At 38.6% G+C, this 22790-nt stretch overlaps 2 protein-coding genes across 7 annotated transcripts in view; one reads left to right on the top strand and one right to left on the bottom strand.

Moving 5' to 3' along the window:
- The window catches only part of LOC117331449 (TBC1 domain family member 30-like), an 84143-nt gene extending 65719 nt beyond the window's left edge, over positions 1-18424 (top strand). For 2 of the 3 annotated variants that reach the window (XM_033890167.1, XM_033890168.1), the window contains 5 exons: positions 246-417; positions 6340-6445; positions 7195-7423; positions 7654-7851; positions 9484-18424. In XM_033890167.1, the coding sequence (XP_033746058.1) occupies positions 246-417; positions 6340-6445; positions 7195-7423; positions 7654-7851; positions 9484-10976 (2198 nt within the window). In that variant the 3' untranslated portion in view covers positions 10977-18424. The remainder of the gene's footprint in view (positions 1-245; positions 418-6339; positions 6446-7194; positions 7424-7653; positions 7852-9483) is intronic. The other variant, XR_004533551.1, reaches the window with a different exon arrangement.
- A 3163-nt stretch (positions 18425-21587) lies between these two features.
- The window catches only part of LOC117331450 (gelsolin-like protein 2), a 30212-nt gene continuing 29009 nt past the window's right edge, over positions 21588-22790 (bottom strand). For 3 of the 4 annotated variants that reach the window (XM_033890170.1, XM_033890172.1, XM_033890171.1), the window contains one exon: positions 22018-22559. In XM_033890170.1, the coding sequence (XP_033746061.1) occupies positions 22464-22559 (96 nt within the window). In that variant the 3' untranslated portion in view covers positions 22018-22463. Of the gene's footprint in view, positions 22560-22790 lie in introns of all 4 variants that reach the window. The other variant, XM_033890169.1, reaches the window with a different exon arrangement.

Raw genomic sequence — 22790 nt, 5'->3', positions numbered from 1 at the left:
AAAATGATATATTTTTGAAAAGATGAACGTTTTTGGACACAAAGACAGCAGGATCGAGGGAAAAGGATTAAATACCTTTTCCCACCATCGCTACCAATGCCATTAACAGATTCTGATTGACAGGTGCTAACTATGAGCCACCCCTAACCAATGTATTCACCATGGAGTGGTTTCTGTTTGACAGGTGTTAACTATGAGCCTCCGCTTACCAATGTATTCACCATGGAGTGGTTTCTGATTTACAGGTGCTAACTATGAGCCACCCCTAACCAATGTATTCACCATGCAGTGGTTTCTCACCATGTTTGCCACATGTTTGCCCAAGGCTGTGGTTCTTCGTGTTTGGGACTCCATCTTGCTGGAGGGATCTGAAATCCTGCTCCGTACAGCACTGGCAATTTGGGGCAAATTGTCAAGGTCAGTATTATTTATCATGACAACTCTAAAATTAGTAAATATTGTCATTAATGTAGAAATACAGAAATAGTGTAAACACTACCTGGATGTTTTAGTGTGTTCTGTTTTTAGCTCACCTGGACCGAAGGTCCGGTGAGCTTATGCCATGGTGCAGCGTCCGTCGTCCGTCGTCCGTCGTCCGTCCGTCAACTTTTGCTTCAAATCGCTACTAGTCATCAAGTTCTTATTGGATTTTGACCAAATTTGGTCAGAAACATCCTTGGCAGAAGGGGATCAGATTTTGCATAAATGGTGACTCTGACCCCCAAGGGGCCTGAGGGGCGGGGCCCAATAGGGGAAATTGAGGCAATTCCTTTAAATCGCTACTAGTCATAAAGTTACGAATGGATTTGAACCCAATTTGGTCAGAAACATCCTTTGGGGAAGGGGAACAGATTTTGCATAAATGGTGACTCTGACCCCCAAGGAGCCAAAGGGGCGGGGCCTAATGGGGAAATAGAGGTAATTCCTTCAAATCGCTACTAGTCATAAAGTTATGAATGGATTTGAACCCGATTTGGTCAGAAACATCCTTTGGGGAAGGGGAACAGATTTTGCATAAATGGTTACTCTGACCCCCTAGGGGCCAAAGGGGCGGGGCCTAATGGGGAAATAGAGGTAATTCCTTCAAATCGCTACTAGTCATAAAGTTATGAATGGATTTGAACCCAATTTGGTCAGAAACATGTTTCGGGGAAGGGGATCAGATTTTGCATAAATGGTGACTCTGACCCCCAAGGGGCCTGAGGGGCAGGGCCCAATAGGGGAAATTAAGGCAATTCCTTTAAATCGCTACTAGTCATAAAGTTATGAATGGATTTGAACCCAATTTGGTCAGAAACATCCTTTGGGGAAGGGGAACAGATTTTGCATAAATGGTGACTCTGACCCCCAAGGGGCCAAAGGGGCGGGGCCTAATGGGGAAATAGAAGTAATTCCTTCAAATCGCTACTAGTCATAAAGTTATGAATGGATTTGAACCCAATTTGGTCAGAAACATCCTTTGGGGAAGGGGAACAGATTTTGCATAAATGGTGACTCTGACCCCCAAGGGGCCAAAGGGGCGGGGCCTAATGGGAAATAGAGGTAATTCCTTCAAATCGCTACTTGTCATAAAGTTATGAATGGATTTGAACCCAATTTGGTCAGAAACATCCTTTGGGGAAGGGGAACAGATTTTGCATAAATGGTGACTCTGACCCCCAAGGGGCCAAAAGGGCGGGGCCCATTAGGGGAAATAGAGGTAATTCCTTCAAATCGCTACTAGTCCTAAAGTTATGAATGGATTTGAACCCAATTTGGTCAGAAACATCCTTTGGGGAAGGGGAACAGATTTTGCATAAATGGTGACTCTGACCCCAAGGGGCCAAAGGGGCGGGGCCTAATGGGGGAAATAGAGGTAATTCCTTCAAATCGCTACTAGTCATAAAGTTATGAATGGATTTGAACTCAATTTGGTCAGAAACATTCTTGGGGGAAGGGGAACAGATTTTGCATAAATGGTGACTCTGACCCCCAAGGGGCCTGAGGGGCGGGGCCCAATAGGGGAAATTGAGGTAATTCCTTTAAATCGCTACTTGTCATAAAGTTATGAATGGATTTGAACCCAATTTGGTCAGAAACATCCTTTGGGGATGGGGAATAGATTTTGCATAAATGGTGACTCTGACCCCCAAGGGGCCAAAGGGGCGGGGCCTAATGGGGAAATAGAGGTAATTCCTTCAAATCGCTACTTGTCATTAAGTTATGAATGGATTTGAACCCAATTTAGTCAGAAGCATTCTTGGGGGAAGGGGAACAGATTTTGCATAAATGGTGACTTTGACCCCCAAGGGGCCAAAGGGGCGGGGCCTAATGGGGGAAATAGAGGTAATTCCTTTAAATCACTACTAGTCATAAAGTTATAAATGCATGTTGTAAACTCAGAGAGTCTGGACTTCATTATTTCTTTAAAGCAGTTGGGATCCCCACGCTATAACCATAAATAGCATTGTTTGAGGTTAACAAACAAAAGGAATTGAACATGAACATTATTTTGACATTTGGTCAAATCCAACCAGGTGAGCGATACAGGCCCCATGGGCCTCTTGTTCTCTGGTATAAGGGGCCATAGCTTCACCCTCTATACTGTAGTGTAAAGGGGGGAAACTCTTACTAACATGTATATATAATCTGGTGTAGAAGGAGGGGGGGGGGGGTTAATTTAATAAGGGAGATAACTCTTATCTGATGTTTTAATATGTTTTAAGGTGATCTGATGTAATGGGACATACATGTAACTCTAGCCTGTGTAATTTTTTAAGGTTATGTATTCACTCCATATTAGGTTTTAGAAGGACCATTTTATAATATATTGTAATGGTTTCAAATGTAATTGAACACCATGCTTTCCATATTTTTTAAAAGCATGGAGTGACATTACATTTGAAACCATTATAATATATTATCTGTATTTTTAGGGGCCACAGTGGCCAAATGGTAAAGGTGTCCCGACTCTTTATCACCAGCCCTCCACCTCTGGGTTGCGAGTTTGAAACCTACGTGGGGCAGCTGCCAGGTACTGACTGTAGGCCACTGGTTTTTCTCCGGGTACTCTGCCATATTTCTTCACTAACACTTATTATAATCGACACAATCTGCACATCAATGTGTATCTTGATACATGACTTTTTCATGAGTGAGGGATTGCAGTTTGAGTTAAATTCTTGTTTCAAATTCTATTTATTGCTGGAGTTATGACACACAATAGTATCATGAAGCCCTGATATCGTCCACATAATACCTTAAATGTTGTATAGCGACACTTCTATTTCTGCGGAATTCTATTTTTTTTAATTTTATGTTATTCAAATATGCTGACAAACAAATGGCTGTCTAGTCCAAAATTGCTGACATCTGTCAAATAAAAAGTTCCTATATATCTTGTATCACATATTTCAGTTCCATGGGGATGAAAACTGACCTTGTTTTACCAGACAAGCAATTTATATGGGGCCCCTGGGGAGACTGAGGACCATTGTTTCTATGACTGACTGTATGATACCAACATTACACATATAACTCTGGTCAGGAAAACCTCTTACATGGTAGTGACAGCATTACCATGGAAACACAGGAACATACAATGTTAATACTAGGTAAACACAGGAACATACAATGTTATTACTAGGTAAACACAGGAACATACAATGTTATTACTAGGTAAACACAGGAAACATACAATGTTATTACCATGTAAACACAGGAACATACAATGTTATTACCATGTAAACACAGGAACATACAATGTTATTACCATGTAAACACAGGAAACATACAATGTTATTACCATGTAAACACAGGAACATACAATGTTATTACCATGTAAACACAGGAACATACAATGTTATTACCATGTAAACACAGGAAACATACAATGTTATTACCATGTAAACACAGGAACATACAATGTTATTACTATGTAAACACAGGAACATACAATGTTATTACTGTGTAAACACTGGAACATACAATGTTATTACTGTGTAAACACAGGAACATACAATGTTATTACTATATAAACACAGTAACATACAATGTTATTACTGTGTAAACACAGGAACATACAATGTTATTACTATGTAAACACAGGAACATACAATGTTATTACCATGTAAACACAGGAACATACAATGTTATTACTAGGTAAACACAGGAACATACAATGTTATTACCATGTAAACACAGGAACATACAATGTTATTACTATGTAAACACAGGAACATACAATGTTATTACTATGTAAACACAGGAACATACAATGTTATTACCATGTAAACACAGGAACATACAATGTTATTACCATGGAAACACAGGAACATACAATGTTATTACTATATAAACACAGGAACATACAATGTTATTACCATGTAAACACAGGAAACATACAATGTTATTACTATGTAAACACAGGAACATACAATGTTATTACCATGTTAACACAGTAACATACAATGTTATTACTATGTAAACACAGGAAACATACAATGTTATTACTATGTTAACACAGGAACATACAATGTTATTACCATGTTAACACAGTAACATACAATGTTATTACTATGTAAACACAGGAAACATACAATGTTATTACTATGTTAACACAGGAACATACAATGTTATTACCATGTTAACACAGGAACATACAATATGTTATTACTATGTAAACACAGGAACATACAATGTTATTACTATGTAAACACAGGAACATACAATATTATTAATGTGTAAACACAGGAACATACACTGTTATTACTATGTAAACACAGGAACATACAATGTTATTACCATGTAAACACAGGAACATACAGTGTTATTACTATGTAAACACAGGAACATACAGTATTATTACTATGTTAACACAGGAACATACAATGTTATTACCATGTTCTGTAATCACTGGACATACAATGTTATTACTATGTAAACACAGGAACATACAATGTTATTACCATGTTCTGTAATCACTGGACATACAATGGTATTACTATGTAAACACAGGAACATACAATGGTATTACCATGTTCTGTAATCACTGGACATACAATGTTATTACCATGTAAACACAGGAACATACAATGGTATTACTATGTTTACACAGGAACATACAATGTTATTACCATGTAAACACAGGAACATACAATGTTATTACCATGTAAACACAGGAACATACAATGTTATTACCATGTAAACACAGGAACATACAATGTTATTACCATGTAAACATAGGAACATACAATGTTATTACTATGTAAACACAGGAACATACAATGTTATTACCATGTAAACACAGGAACATACAATGTTATTACTAGGTAAACACAGGAACATACAATGTTATTACCATGTAAACACAGGAACATACAATGTTATTACCATGTAAACACAGGAACATACAATGTTATTACCATGGAAACACAGGAACATACAATGTTATTACTATATAAACACAGGAACATACAATGTTATTACCATGTAAACACAGGAAACATACAATGTTATTACTATGTAACACAGGAACATACAATGTTATTACCATGTTAACACAGTAACATACAATGTTATTACTATGTAAACACAGGAAACATACAATGTTATTACTATGTTAACACAGGAACATACAATGTTATTACCATGTTAACACAGTAACATACAATGTTATTACTATGTAAACACAGGAAACATACAATGTTATTACCATGTTTACACAGTAACATACAATGTTATTACTATGTAAACACAGGAACATACAATGTTATTACCATGTAAACACAGGAACATACAATGTTATTACTATATAAACACAGGAACATACAATGTTATTACTATGTTAACACAGGAACATACAGTATTATTAATATGTAAACACAGGAACATACAGTATTATTTCTATGTTAACGCAGGAACGTACAATGTTATTACCATGTAAACACAGGAACATACAATGTTATTACCATGTAAACACAGGAACATACAATGTTATTACTATGTAAACACAGGAACATACAATGTTATTACCATGTTAACACAGGAACATACAATGTTATTACTATATAAACACAGGAACATACAATGTTATTACTATGTAAACACAGGAACATACAATGTTATTACCATGTTCCTGTGGTTACACAGTAGTAATAGCATTGTATGTTGATTAGTTTTGGTATATTTTGCAGTGTAATACCAGTGACATACAATTGAATCAGAATTGGTATTAAAATCAAAGAAAATAATGGAATGTTAATAGAAATAATTGATTGGACAACAAAGAAAAGATTACTGTCTGAGGATGTAAACATTCCCTGGCCATAGGTATAATCCTCGTCTGATTGCCTTTTTCAGACGTATTCTGTCGGTGGGGAGTGCAGACGAATTCTACTCACTCATGGGTCTACTTTCACAGGACATGATGGAGGGCAAGATCTTTGATGCAGACGCCCTCATCAAGGTCAGTTGAGAGTTTCACCATAACTAGGAGATAATTGTTGTATAAAAGTGTTGATGTTATATTTTGTATAGACAGATAAACATTGGCATGTGTATATTGCTGTGAGCTGATGCCAGTCTGTAAACTGTCAATGTGTCTATTAAAAGAATTCTCAAGACCCATAAGATCTGGAGATTTGCCATTTGATAATGACCTTGACTTCATTTCAAGGTCACTGAACGAAGTCAAAATAATACATCTTTTCATCAAATATTAATTAAAATGCCTGTATTTATCCACAAATAAGCCCCTTCTACTTTTTTGTAGAATAAGCAATTTAAAAATATCAAACTTAAAGTGCTTTACAAAAAAGCACTTCCCAAATTTCAATAATACTGAACTTTCATCTATCTACGAGGAGGTGACTCATTGGAGGATAAATATAGCAGAAAAACAAAAAAAATTCTCTGATAAGTTTTAATATCTCGGTCTTAGAAAGGTTAGTGAGGATTTTATATTATTGTATTTACAAATACAAATTTTATTTATTTTATTGTGTAGTTTCTATAAATATATATACATAGATGAATGTAATTCTTGTAATTATTAAGTTTTATAAGTAATTCTAACTGTGTGAACAATGAAAAATTTAAAATTTTTAAGGCGATCAAGGGGCAAAATTACCAGATGTACATTACCATTCCTCACAATCCAACAATGTTCCATTCCAATGTAATGAACACTTTTTAGCTCATGTTTTCCTTTGACAGTTCATCTACTCATGCGCTCCGTTCCCGATGCAGCAGCTACCAGAACTACGAGAGAAGTATACGTACAATATTCGCCCCTTCAGCAGTGCTGCAGGTACCAAGAAGGGTAATGTTGTCGGGGGGATGGTGTTACCAAGTGACGAAGATGACCTTGATGAAGAAGACCTTGAAGCCATTACATGTTTCACAGGAATACTACCAGGTCAAATTGGACAAGGAAAATCAAAAGGTCACTGATAAGTACTATACAAAGAGGTTCACTTTTACATGTCATAACTCCAATATGGATGGAAGATATTCACTGCACAATTTCTTCTTTTGAAATAGACAATAAAACATGGTTTCCTTTTAAAGTTAAGATGGGCAATATTGTAAGTCAGATCGAATGCAAGTGTATCATATCTATTGACTTGTGTCCTAGTTTTCAGCATGTTTAATAATTAATACTTTGTTAATCAGGATCAGAAGGGGACTTGGTGGGGCCAAATGCAGACATTTCCTCCGTGGGCCCTGGTGCGTATGGGGCTGGAATGGACTCGAGTGCTCTAACCAATAGTAACCTGTACCTGGAACGCATGTCCACCGACATCAGCTCACTCAAGAAACAGTACCACCGACTGAAGCACAGGCAGACTCAGGCTCACATCATACTAGCAGGTGGGCACAGTGCTTCATAACACCCAGGGCTAGGAGTCTAGTGGGGAGGGAGAGGAGTCATGGGGAAGGTGCTTCATAACACCCAGGGGTGGAAGTCATAGGGAGGGTGCTTCATAACACCCAGGGGTGGGAGTCGAGTGGGGAGGGAGAGGAGTCATAGGGAGGGTGCTTCATAACACCCAGGGGTGGAAGTCATAGGGAGGGTGCTTCATAACACCCAGGGGTGGGAGTCAGGTAGGGTGCTTCATAACACCCAGGGCTGGGAGTCATAGGGAGGGTGCTTCATAACACCAGGGGAGGGATCGAATAAAGAAGGGAGAGGAGTCATTGGTAGGGTGCTTCATAACACCCAGGGGTGGGAGTTGAGTGGAGGAAGGGGAGGGGTCATGGATATGGTGCTTCATAACACCTAGGGGTGGGAGTTGAGTTTGGGAGGGAGAGGAGTCATTGGTAGGGTGCTTCATAACACCCAGGGGTGGGAGTCGAGTGGAGGAAGGGGAGGGGTCATAGGAAGGGTGCTTCATACATGTAACACCCAAGAGAGGAGTCATATGTTGGGTGCTTCATAACACCCAGGGGAGGTGGTGAATACAGAAAGGGGAGGGGTCATGGATAGGGTGCTTAATTCTGTATAACAAGAAACTTTCATAATGTATCAAATTTTGTTGTTTTTATGGTTGCTTTGGAAACACAGATATAAATAAAAAATATTGTTGTTATTGTTATTGTTATATTATAGTTGTATGGGCTAATCAAGTTTGCATGCACTTACAAGATAATTTGAAAGCTCCAAAGCATGAAAGAAGGTACAAATTTAACAGACATTTCATATTACACAGTAATAGCTGTGGGTAGGGTAACACTCTCTTTAGTCTAACATAACAATGACAGGTGGGACGAGTCCTACTATACAGGGGTGTGTGAAGGAACTGGCAATTAACATGGAATTAAGTGATGTCATCACAAATGTCTTCTATGGAAAAGTACAAAAATATGTTACAAAATGTTATCCTACAATACTGTACAACATTTGTTAGCCTATACAGCACTGTTAATGTACCTGTATGGTCTCAACAGCCAGCATAATATAGTTACACAATCTGTTTGGCTCAAAGGCAGCATGATTGTATCAAGGGTAGCTGCCTTTATCTATAGAAGTACAGTAACTGTATAGAACCTTTTAGCATCAATTAAATATCCCCCATAGTTTATATGGATGTGAAGAATGTATTTAGCCTGTTACACTGTACCTAGCAGTTAGTCGTGGGTTATTGTATACTGACACACAGATTCACTACCCAGGTAGATTCACTGAGGATGGAGTATTCTACCTACATACGGAGGCTGATTAGATATTTCATCCATATCATTCTTTTTATTATATGTACATGCAAGTCCATCTTTGAGGTACCAGGTATGTTTTGTTATGAGGCCTTATTAGTGTATTTGTGTCTATATATAACCTTATTATATCATCATATTTTTTTGTTTTTACTTATTTATTAGGAATCTATGTAGGTAGTTACTTTCTAACAAATTTTGTAGCTAATTGTCATCATTGATAATCCGTTTGTAGAAGAAATACATGCTAATAAATATTAAGTGATTTTATTTCTTTTTACTGTTCTCCAGCTGCATCTGCCAAGCAACAAGCAAAAACAAAATTCATCACTCCGAAAATAGAATCACCGAAGGCCATCAACCATCTATTTGTGGGGAAAGGTTCAGTTGAAGGGAAAAACAAAATGGTCGCTGAAAGTCCAAGGATAGCCACTGCATATCCCCAGGCTACCATTGTACATCATTTCCTACAGGAAGTTAAAAAACAAAAGTCACCAAGTCGACGGCCAAGGCGACCATCAGAAAAATCAAAAGACCGAGAAAGTACAGGGCTAGAGAAATCTTCATGTGATCCACAGACCATATCTATAGAACCCAACACTAGTGATGTGTTGTTACCACCATCAGGGAAATTAACAGATAAATCTGGCTCAGAGGGAGATATCACACGCATCACCGAGTTCAAAAGGTACGAAAGCAAACATTTATCAGACCAGGAATTAAACAGGAAGTCAAATGTAAGCAGTGATATTAGGCTTTCAGCTGAAGGTACCTTGACTAGTATTTATCAATATGTTGGACATGCTTCAACTGAAGGAAGTGTACAAGGTATTGAATCAATGTCAAGCAGCTTTGAAAATGGGCTGCCTGCATCTCACAGTTGTGAAGGAAACACATCTCCACATTCCAGTATTTCTGTATCCAAATCGTCCAATGTCTCCGACGTTTCCAGTGTTTCTAGTCCTGATGAGGGTAGCCTTAAAATGTTTCCACTGATCTGGAAAAATGTTGAACGTTTAAGCTTAGAACATCTTAAACAAGAAGATTTATTCTTAGAGGTGGAAGGTGATGATGCTGGTCCTGACAATGGTGATGTAGTGGTACATACATCAGTGGAGACTCACAGTACACCAGATACTGACAGTAATTTAGCTGGAGATGTAACAGAGTCTCTAGGTGGCCAGTCTGTGAGTGGGAATAATGTAAACCAAAAAACACCTCCAACAGACCAAAGTTTACCTTCCAACTGTGATATTCCTGTGAGTCCAGTACTAGAGGATCATGAGAAAGGTATTGTTAAAGACTTAACAGAAAAGTGGTTCACAACAGATAAATATACAAGTCAAAATGGAGGAACCAAGCTGTCAAAATTAGATATTGAGAGAGCAAATTCATCTGAGAACAGCCCTTCTGTGATTCAATCACCAGAGTCAAAGAGACAAGCTTCAGACTCGGACTCTAGTTCTTTGTTAAGTCCATCAGATTCTGTTTCAGAAAGGTGCTTTGGTTACAGTAAAAGATCTGGATCAGAAAGAAGCTTGTCTCAGAGTTCTCAGGACTCTGTTCTTTCAAATCAAGTGATTTCAGAACATTTGGGAAATTACTCGAAAAGTAAGTCGGCAATGGTGTCGAAACCCACAAAACAACAGCCTTTCAGTCCATTTCCTGTCAAACACTTCAATGAAAACAGAGCAAAAACTGGAATTAAGCTGGGTATGTACAAGGCAGGTACAATTCAACAACTGGGGAAGCAATCAAAACAGAAAGTTGTGTGGAGCAAGTAATATATCACAGCTATGGATGCTATATTTGTAAACAGCTGTCTGAGATCACAGCTATAGACTTGTGGACAGCTGTCTGATATAACAGCTATAGATTTGTGGACATCTGTCTGATATCACAGCTATAGATTTGTGGTCAGCTGTCTGATATAACAGTTATAGATTTGTGGTCAGCTGTCTGAGATCACAGCTATAGATTTGTGGACAGCTGTCTGATATCACAGCTATAGATTTGTGGTCAGCTGTCTGAGGTCACAGCTATAGATTTGTGGACAGCTGTCTGATATCACTGCTATAGACTTGTGGACAGCTGTCTGATATAACAGCTATAGATTTGTGGACAGCTGTCTGAGATCACAGCTATAGACTTGTGGACAGCTGTCTGATATAACAGCTATAGATTTGTGGACATCTGTCTGATATCACAGCTATAGATTTGTGGTCAGCTGTCTGATATAACAGTTATAGATTTGTGGTCAGCTGTCTGAGATCACAGCTATAGATTTGTGGACAGCTGTCTGATATCACAGCTATAGATTTGTGGTCAGCTGTCTGAGGTCACAGCTATAGATTTGTGGACAGCTGTCTGCATCAGATATCACAGCTATAGATTTGTGGACAGCTGTCTGATATCACAGCTATAGATTTGTGGACATCTGTCTGAGATCACAGCTATAGATTTGTGGACATCTGTCTGATATAACAGCTATAGATTTTTGGACAGCTGTCTGATATAACAGCTATAGATTTGTGGTCAGCTGTCTGATATAACAGCTATGGATTTGTGGTCAGCTGTCTGTGATCACAGCTAAATGTTTATATTTGTAATCAGCTTTCTGAGATGTTGATATGCAAGATAAAGATGCATGGTGTATGTTGATGAACGGTGTTGGAAATTGCACAGCTAAACTAAAATATCTTAGATTACATGACAAGAGATTGTGTAGAATTAATGTGGTACAGTTTTAGTTATTGGTGATGACAAGGCCATATAAAGGCATAAAATGTGTTAGTGTGTATGATGTCATCTCTAAAAGGGTGATCGAACCATTTCTGTCATTTATCTACGATCCTGTTAAATCCACAGGAAGAGATTTCCAAGGAGTACTAATGTGTATTTCGTGAGGTCAGGATGTTGTAGTTGAGTGTGTACGTAGTGAGGTCAGGATGTTGTAGTTGAGTGTTTAAGTTCCTGTGGAAGCCTGTGTATATAGTGAGGTCAGGATGTTGTAGTTGAGTGTTTAAGTTCCTGTGGAAGCCTGTGTATATAGTGAGGTCAGGATGTTGTAGTTGAGTGTGTACGTCCCTGTGGAAATTCTGTGTATTTCGTGAGTTCAGGATGTTGTAGTTGTGTACGTCCCTATGATGCTTCCTTTAAACAGGAAAAGATTAATCTGCACACTTAATAATTGTTATAACAAAATGTGTTAAACACTTTACTAATTTAAGAATCAGGAATGGTTGTAGCCTCAGCTGGTGTCCTTATTCTTCAACGTATCTCTTACTCCAGATATTGTATTATTGTTATATACACATATATTAGGTACTCAACTGAACCGTGAATTTAATCAGGTGGTTCATGTAAAGGACTTTAAGGATTAAGCTATTAAGTATTTACTATAATACCTATAACTGGTTTTGTGATCTGTTGTGATATTTTTTCCTCAATATATAGGCAGGTTTACTTTTCATTCCATATACAAATTGTAACATTTTTTGGAAAATGAAGAATTATCAAGGCAGTTCAATTTTTTTTTTATATTAATTGCTTTTGTTTTTGTTATATTTATTTGTGCAATATTTGTTTGCAGATGAAATAATTACAATCTCAGTATTTACATGGTACATATTGATATACATGTATATCTTACCTGCCAAATATCCCCATGAATATACTACGTACAGTATACATAGTACTAATTCTATTAAACATGTCATTTTTGCTCATAACTGGATTGAAGAAATTTCATCAAAATGAATTAAAATATAAAAACAAAAAATCTTATAGGACTGCAATCAGACAAAATGCACAAATTAGGAAAAATATTCATATCTTTAATAATAAATTCTAATTAATATTTATACATAATTAAGTTAACAAGTCCCTAACCATTTAAGATTGATCTATGATTATAGTCCCGATTCGTCTCCACCTACACAGAGATAGGTCGTACGTAACCCTCTTTTGGTTGATGAGGAAAAAAATCAATATTAGCCATGCTTATTGGATATTTTAATCACCAAGGATCACGAAAGCTCTCCATCAAGTTTTTAATTATTGACAAAACCATATACTCTATCTTCGACAGACTATTGGACAGAAAATTTCAGTGTATGATAAGATGAAGAGGAACTGAACATGTTAATGATGACAGTTCGGTTGACGTCAGTTGTCGTTACTGTTTCAATATCTATTATAGAATCACCACTAAAAATTGACATGGCTTAATTTGCAGTATTTAAAGAGCTTACAGAGAATGCACACTAATCTGTATGTCAGGGTGTGCTGTGGGAGATTTATTGTATAGATCTGTATGTCAGGGTGTGCTGTGGGAGATTTATGGTATAGATCTGTATGTCGGGGTGTGCTGTGGGAGATTTATTGTATAGATCTGTATGTCGGGGTGTGCTGTGGGAGATTTATTGTATAGATCTGTATGTCGGGGTGTGCTGTGTGAGATTTATTGTATAGATCTGTATGTCGGGGTGTGCTGTGTGAGATTTATTGTACAGATCTGGAAGTCAGGGTGTGGTGTGTGTGAGATTTATTGTACAGATCTGGAAGTCAGGGTGTTGTGTGCATGAACGGATGGCAGTAGCAAATTACTTGTAGTTGCTGAGTATAAGCCATCTTCAGTTGTGAAAATTATTATTATTTTTTTCAAATTAGAAGTATTCCAAATTCCATTGGCATATATATATATTCCCGAGTATTCCAGATGTTTGGGTGATGGCTAACAGCCTCATCATGTACAGGTAGGAACCCCTTGAATCTGTCTCTACATGGTCTCTGTATTAATTTTACATGCTACAGGTATATAATGAGGTTGTGCATTAATATTTACGTGTAAACATATTTTATGATGAGATATATATAATATGGAATCTCATTTTATTTATCATTGCAAATTGGACATTATTTGTTACTGGTATTTATTGTATTGATGGTTATTGCAGATCCCAAGTTTTCAGATCAGAAATCTGTACTAAATACTGTACTGTGAATATTTTGTTTCCATATTCGTTAAGCTCCTGGACGGAATCTCCTTTATTTCCTGTATATCATGACCTATGAATCACTTACGATCACACTTAATAACATAGCTCCCTCCAGGTCTAAAATGTCAGTACATGTTCTTGCTACCTCTACAGGTATGTCTGTAATCTCTGTACACTAAAAATACACCATGTACACTAAAAATACACCATGTACACTAAAAATACTGGCTTGAAGAGAGGGATGTCACACCCTATACAGATTACAGAGAGGGATGTCACACCCTATACAGATTACAGAGAGGGATGTCACACCCTATACAGATTACAGAGAGGGATGTCACACCCTATACAGATTACAGAGAGGGATGTCACACCCTATACAGATTACAGAGAGGGATGTCACACCCTATACAGATTACAGAGAGGGATGTCACACCCTATACAGATTACAGAGAGGGATGTCACACCCTATACAGATTACAGAGAGGGATGTCACACCCTATACAGATTACAGAGAGGGATGTCACACCCTATACAGATTACAGAGAGGGATGTCACACCCTATACAGATTACAGAGAGGGATGTCACACCCTATACAGATTACAGAGAGGGATGTCACACCCTATACAGATTACAGAGAGGGATGTCACACCCTATACAGATTACAGAGAGGGATGTCACACCCTATACAGATTACAGAGAGGGATGTCACACCCCATACAGATTACAGAGAGGGATGTCACACCCCATACAGATTACAGAGAGGGATGTCACACCCTATACAGATTACAGAGAGGGATGTCACACCCTATACAGATTACAGAGAGGGATGTCACACCCTATACAGATTACAGAGAGGGATGTCACACCCTATACACATTACAGAGAGGGATGTCACACCCCATACAGATTACAGAGAGGGACGTCACACCCCATACAGAATACAGAGAGGGATGTCACACCCTATACAGATTACAGAGAGGGATGTCACACCCTATACAGATTACAGAAAGGGATGTCACACCCTATACAGATTACAGAGGGATGTCACACCCTATACAGATTACAGAGAGGGATGTCACACCCTATACAGATTACAGAGAGGGATGTCACACCCTATACAGATTACAGAGAGGGATGTCACACCCTATACAGATTACAGAGAGGGATGTCACACCCTATACAGATTACAGAGAGGGATGTCACACCCTATACAGATTACAGAGAGGGATGTCACACCCTATACAGATTACAGAGAGGGATGTCACACCCTATACAGATTACAGAGAGGGATGTCACACCCTATACAGATTACAGAGAGGGATGTCACACCCTATACAGATTACAGAGAGGGATGTCACACCCTATACAGATTACAGAGAGGGATGTCACACCCTATACAGATTACAGAGAGGGATGTCACACCCTATACAGATTACAGAGAGGGATGTCACACCCTATACAGATTACAGAGAGGGATGTCACACCCTATACAGATTACAGAGAGGGATGTCACACCCTATACAGATTACAGAGAGGGATGTCACACCCTATACAGATTACAGAGAGGGATGTCACACCCTATACAGATTACAGAGAGGGATGTCACACCCTATACAGATTACAGAGAGGGATGTCACACCCTATACAGATTACAGAGAGGGATGTCACACCCTATACAGATTACAGAGAGGGATGTCACACCCTATACAGATTACAGAGAGGGATGTCACACCCTATACAGATTACAGAGAGGGATGTCACACCCTATACAGATTACAGAGAGGGATGTCACACCCTATACAGATTACAGGGAGGGAGGTCACACCCTATACAGATTACAGAGAGGGATGTCACACCCTATACAGATTACAGAGAGGGAGGTCACACCTTATACAGATTACAGAGAGGGATGTCACACCCTATACAGATTACAGAGAGGGATGTCACACCCTATACAGATTACAGAGAGGGATGTCACACCCTATACAGATTACAGAGAGGGATGTCACACCCTATACAGATTACAGAGAGGGATGTCACACCCTATACAGATTACAGAGAGGGTTGTCACACCCTATACAGATTACAGAGAGGGATGTCACACCTTATAATTCATTACACATACTGTACCAAGGCTATTTGTGGAAGCCTATTTATATCTCCCTGCACATTTTGTTACTACATATACCCATAAGAAGTTTTTTATAACACTTCTGAATTGTACTTCTTGTGTCTGCAGATGAGCTGATTTCAAATCATTTACAACCTTTCAAGTTAAATATATATACATTTAAAATTCTGCCTCTCCTACCATTTTCTATAAACAATAATTACCAGTAACAGTTTTGTGGGTTGCATATTGTTGACTTTTGTTGAATTTCATTAAATCATGTATTGTGATTATTTATTAGAAGGTGGACACATTATTTATGTATCCAAGTTTTATTTCTAATATATTTTACCTTTTTTAAATTTGTTTTTTGTTATCAAATTCAGACTGTACTGTCAGTTTGTGTTATATTGATTTTAAATATATTGTGTTCATACAGTAATTTCCATTCCATTTATTTGTTTTTTTCTCTTGCATAATGAATGTGCATAATTCCAAATATGTGTATTGAATTACATGTATATATATGTATATTTTCATATGGAAGTAAAATAGCTTTAAAATCTGCACTTTCCATGACATCATAAGTTTGATTCTGAGATATGGTGACGGTGGATTTTTCATTTTTCAAATCATAACATTTTTTAATTTAACATGTTCTTATAGCCAACTTAACTTGGATTATAGTTGTAGTACATAAGAGTGTATGAATGGCTTTAAAATCATGTGGTATCGTTGGTAGATATCATCCCCTGTAGAGATATATATAGAGGACCACGGTCATACTGCTGTAAATGATTTAAAATGTATTGCCTTCAAGTTCATTCTGGTATGAAAATGTTATCTCTAACAAAGATGGAGTTTTTAACATATGTCAATATCAATTTGTGTATATGATTTATCTCCCTTTATCTCTGAGGTGTCTGTCATTAACATTCATTATAAAGTAGGATGGTAGACAGTTTGGTATTCCATTATAAAATAGGATGGTAGACAGCTTGGTATACCATTATAAAATAGGATGGTAGACAGCTTGGTATACCATTATAAAGTAGGATGGTAACACAGTTTGGTATACCATTATAAAGTAGGATGGTAGACAGTTTGGTATACCATTATAAAGTAGGATGGTAGAGAGTTTGGTATACCATTATAAAGTAGGATGATAGACAGCTTGGTATACCCTTATAAAGTAGGATGGTAGACAGTTAGGTACATGTATACCATTATAAAGTAGGATGGTAGACATCTTGGTATATCATTATAAAGTAGGATGGTACACAGCTTGGTATACCATTATAAAGTAGGATGGTACACACTTTGGTATACCATTATAAAGTAGGATGGTACACACTTTGGTATACCATTATAAAGTAGGATGGTAGACAGTTTGGTATACCATTATAAAGTAGGATGGTAGACAGCTTGGTATACCATTATAAAGTAGGATGGTACACACTTTGGTATACCATTATAAAGTAGGATGGTAGACAGCTTGGTATACCATTATAAAATAGGATGGTAGACAGCTTGGTATATCATTATAAAGTAGGATGGTACACACTTTGGTATACCATTATAAAGTAGGATGGTAGACACTTTGGTATACCATTATAAAGTAGGATGGTAGACAGTTTGGTATACCATTATAAAGTAGGATGGTAGACAGCTTGGTATACCATTATAAAATAGGATGGTACACACTTTAGTATATCATTATGAAGTAGGATGGTACACACTTTGGTATACCATTATAAATACAATTTTTTAATTCTAATGTGTCCATTACTCACCCTACTACCTGTCAAATCAAATTTCATGTTTAAAGATTAAAATCATCAAAGCTAGTTATGTGTAGAGTATGTGTATTTGTTTAAATAATGATATTGTACCAATCTTCATTTTGAGGTGGTGGGGAACATTGCAATATTATACATATATATCATTTCAGTTTGTTCTGTTGATTCTTTATTTTATACATACTGTATACATACATCGGTTTGACAAAGCGCCATGCTCTAGAGTTCTCAGTGTTTAATCCTGATGGAAATCCAAACGAAATCCAACAAGTATTTAAATCTATCAAATGTTATATCAATAAAAAATGTATTTATGTTATCCTTTTGATTTTTGTTGTTGTTTGTATGAAGGAAGCTTTCTTCAGCAGTACAAAACTTGGAAGTATTGCCTGACTTGGAAAAAATAAGAAAAGAGTTTAAATTGTAGACCTTGAGCAATCTTTACCCAGAGTTGTCTTTCCTTAGATTCACTTGTACTCGCATGTATGTAAGTAGGGGCAAGGAACAGCGCCTCTGGTTAGACATTGGATCTGGTGTTGAGACCTTGGAATTGACTAATTATGTATCAGAATGTACAATATTAAGGTCACCATGATCAAACATCCTTGACATCCATTGTCATCGTTCCCTTTGAAACGGATACTGACTAAACAGGGCCAAGTGGATACAGACTAAACAGGGCAGAGTGGATACTGACCAAACAGGGCAGAGTGGATACTGACCAAACAGGACCGAGTGGATACTGACCAAACAGGGTCAAGTGGATACTGACCAAACAGGACCAAGTGGACACTAACTAAACAGGGCCAAGTGGATACTGACTAAACAGGGCAGAGTGGATACTGACCAAATAGGGCAGAGTGGATACTGACTAAACAGGGGCGAGTGGATACTGACTAAACAGGACAGAGTGGATACTGACTAAACAGGGCAGAGTGGATACTGACCAAATAGGGCAGAGTGGATACTGACTAAACAGGGCAGAGTGGATACTGACCAAATAGGGCAGAGTGGATACAGACTAAACAGGGCAGAGTGGATACTGACCAAAAAGGGTCAAGTGGATACTGACTAAACAGGGGCGAGTGGATACAGACTAAACAGGGCCAAGTGGGTACTGACCAAATAGGGCAGAGTGGATACTGACCAAATAGGGCAGAGTGGATACTGACCAAACAGGGCAGAGTGGATACTGACCAAATAGGGCTGAGTGGACACTGACCAAATAGGGCTGAGTGGACACTGACCAAATAGGGCAGAGTGGATACTGACCAAACAGGACCGAGTGGATACTGACCAAACAGGGCTGAGTGGACACTGTCTAAACAAGGCAGAGTGGACACTGACTAAACAGGACCGAGTGGATACTGACCAAACAGGACCGAGTGGATACTGACCAAACAGGACCAAGTGGATACAGACTAAACAGGGCCAAGTGGATACTGACCAAACAGGACCGAGTGGATACAGACTAAACAGGGCAGAGTGGATACTGACCAAATAGGGCAGAGTGGATACAGACTAAACAGGGCCAAGTGGATACTGACCAAACAGGGCCGAGTGGATACTGACTAAACAGGGCAGAGAGGATACAGACTAAACAGGGCCAAGTGGATACTGACTAAACAGGGCCGAGTGGATACTGACTAAACAGGGCAGAGTGGATACAGAATAAACAGGGCCAAGTGGATACTGACCAAATAGGGCAGAGTGGATACTGACTAAACAGGGCAGAGTGGATACAGACTAAACAGGGCAGAGTGGATACTGACCAAATAGGGCAGAGTGGATACAGACTAAACAGGGCCGAGTGGATACTGACCAAACAGGGCAGAGTGGATACTGACTAAACAGGGCAGAGTGGATACTGACTAAACAGGGCAGAGTGGATACTGACTAAACAGGGCAGAGTGGATACTGACCAAACAGGACCGAGTGGATACTGACTAAACAGGGCAGAGTGGATACTGACTAAACAGGGCAAAGTGGATACTGACCAAATAGGGCAGAGTGGATACTGACTAAACAGGGCAGAGTGGATACTGACCAAATAGGGCAGAGTGGATACAGACTAAACAGGGCAGAGTGGATACTGACCAAAAAGGGTCAAGTGGATACTGACTAAACAGGGGCGAGTGGATACAGACTAAACAGGGCCAAGTGGATACTGACCAAATAGGGCAGAGTGGATACTGACCAAATAGGGCAGAGTGGATACTGACCAAATAGGGCTGAGTGGATACTGACCAAATAGGGCAGAGTGGATACTGACTAAACAGGGCAGAGTGGACACTGACTAAACAGGACCGAGTGGATACTGACCAAACAGGACCGAGTGGATACTGACCAAACAGGACCGAGTGGATACTGACCAAACAGGGCCGAGTGGATACTGACCAAACAGGGCCAAGTGGACACTAACTAAACAGGGGCGAGTGGATACTGACCAAATAGGGCAGAGTGGATACTGACCAAATAGGGCAGAGTGGATACTGACCAAATAGGGCTGAGTGGATACTGACCAAATAGGGCAGAGTGGATACTGACCAAATAGGGCAGAGTGGATACTGACCAAACAGGACCGAGTGGATACTGACCAAACAGGGCCGAGTGGATACTGACCAAACAGGGCCGAGTGGATACTGACCAAACAGGGCCAAGTGGACACTAACTAAACAGGACCGAGTGGATACTGACCAAATAGGGCAGAGTGGATACTGACCAAACAGGACCGAGTGGATACTGACTAAACAGGGTCAAGTGGATACTGACTAAACAGGGTCAAGTGGATACTGACTAAACAGGGGCGAGTGGATACAGACTAAACAGGACAGAGTGGATACTGACTAAACAGGGTCAAGTGGATACTGACTAAACAGGGTCAAGTGGATACTGACTAAACAGGGTCAAGTGGATACTGACTAAACAGGACCAAGTGGATACTGACCAAACAGGACCGAGTGGATACTGACTAAACAGGGTCAAGTGGATACTGACTAAACAGGACTGAGTTGATACTGACCAAACAGGACTGAGTTGATACTGACTAAACAGGACCAAGTGGATACTGACCAAACAGGACTGAGTTGATACTGACTAAACAGGGCCGAGTGGACAATGCCAACTGGACAGAGGCAAATTCCATGAAGCGGGCTAGCGCTTCATGTTGAATTTGCCTCTATCCAGTTGGCATTCATATCGACTATGAATGCCAACTGAAAGCCGTTCAATGCTTATATTTACCATCTGCGATTTTTTATTTGTCGTGCGTTTTTTTTTTTGAAATTTTCAAATTCAAATTTCAGTTGGCAGTTCATAAGCTGGTGAACTCGCAACTGAATTGGTAGGGTTATATAGTGGCAGTGCCATACAATGGTAAATATAAAGCTGTAATGTCATGGAACTGTGGTGTCTTAAAACTGTGATATCATGGATCTGTCTGGATAGGTGATGTCAGTATACATAACACCACCACACAGAAAAATATGGAAAACGATTGTATTGCTATGTAAATAAGTTGACATATAAACATACACAAATAGTAAATTCAGTACTGTTAATATTCTAAGCACATTTTTGATTGAAAGAACACTCCAATATATAGTTGATAGTGAACACGCGTATACAAACCCCTGTGTAATGTAAATATACAAACCCCTATGTACTATAAGGCAGGTGCCAATGCTTCCTCTAAACTCTAAGTACATGTAGGTCTGATTACCTGACCTATACCCTGTGTACTGACTTTTTAAGTCGAACATGTTTGTTTCAAAGAGAGACATTTTGGGTGTCTGTTACATGTAATTTAAATCACAGATCCGTGATAGGAGTAAGGACATGAAAGCTGACACTTGTCTCTGACAAAATAATTCTAATTTACGATGACAATGTCATCCAATTAACAACGACTCCTTTCAGTGCTTGTATGTTTAACACGTAATCGAACAAGAATTCTTAATCTTTCAAGAAATAGATTATTCACTAAATGCACTAATCGGTACACTCGTGCTGACATCCTGGTCGAGATCCTTTCTAGTCACAGTGCCTTCTAGTGGTCAATATTTAAACTGCTACAATAGAAGGAAGAGAACTCTAACATAAGATTACTATTAGCTATACATGTACACTTAGTTATATTAAAATGTCTTGCTAATGTTAATAGTAGCATTGTCTAGATAATAGCGAATATTGTATTATCATTGTTTTGTATTATTATAGAGTTATTTTCAATAAAGCAATCTGACGTTTAATCTTAGTTCACGAAAGAAGGCATCGGTTTAAGTCTGTTTTACACAGATTTCCAGACTGGAGAGAATTCCATTATGATGACAAGACAGAACTCCGGTGTCAGTCAACAGTTACGCGGCCAGGGCAGTGTCGAAAGCACGGTTATTCTTTCCCTCCGATAAACAGGTGACCGGGATGAGTGGGTGATTGCTCTTCATCAGGTAATGCTGTGTGATAAACGGGGATATCATAGAGTTATTATCAATCATTAGTAGGACATTGATCACCAGTTCACCACTTTCATGTATCCTGCTAATTTTTTAATATATGTATGTCTGAAAAAATAGTGTTAGCCATTTGGATCGAAATTGCCAACCGATTACACGGATAGCTGAAAGTTGAAAAGTTTAATGCTTAATCTCTCCAGTAAAATGAAGGTCTTAATAAGAAACTGCATA

The sequence above is a fragment of the Pecten maximus genome, chromosome 7, assembly GCF_902652985.1.
Source record: "Pecten maximus chromosome 7, xPecMax1.1, whole genome shotgun sequence".
NCBI lineage: Eukaryota > Metazoa > Mollusca > Bivalvia > Pectinida > Pectinidae > Pecten > Pecten maximus.
Note: the sequence above shows the minus strand (reverse complement) of the source record. Positions and strands in the feature narration are given on the sequence as shown.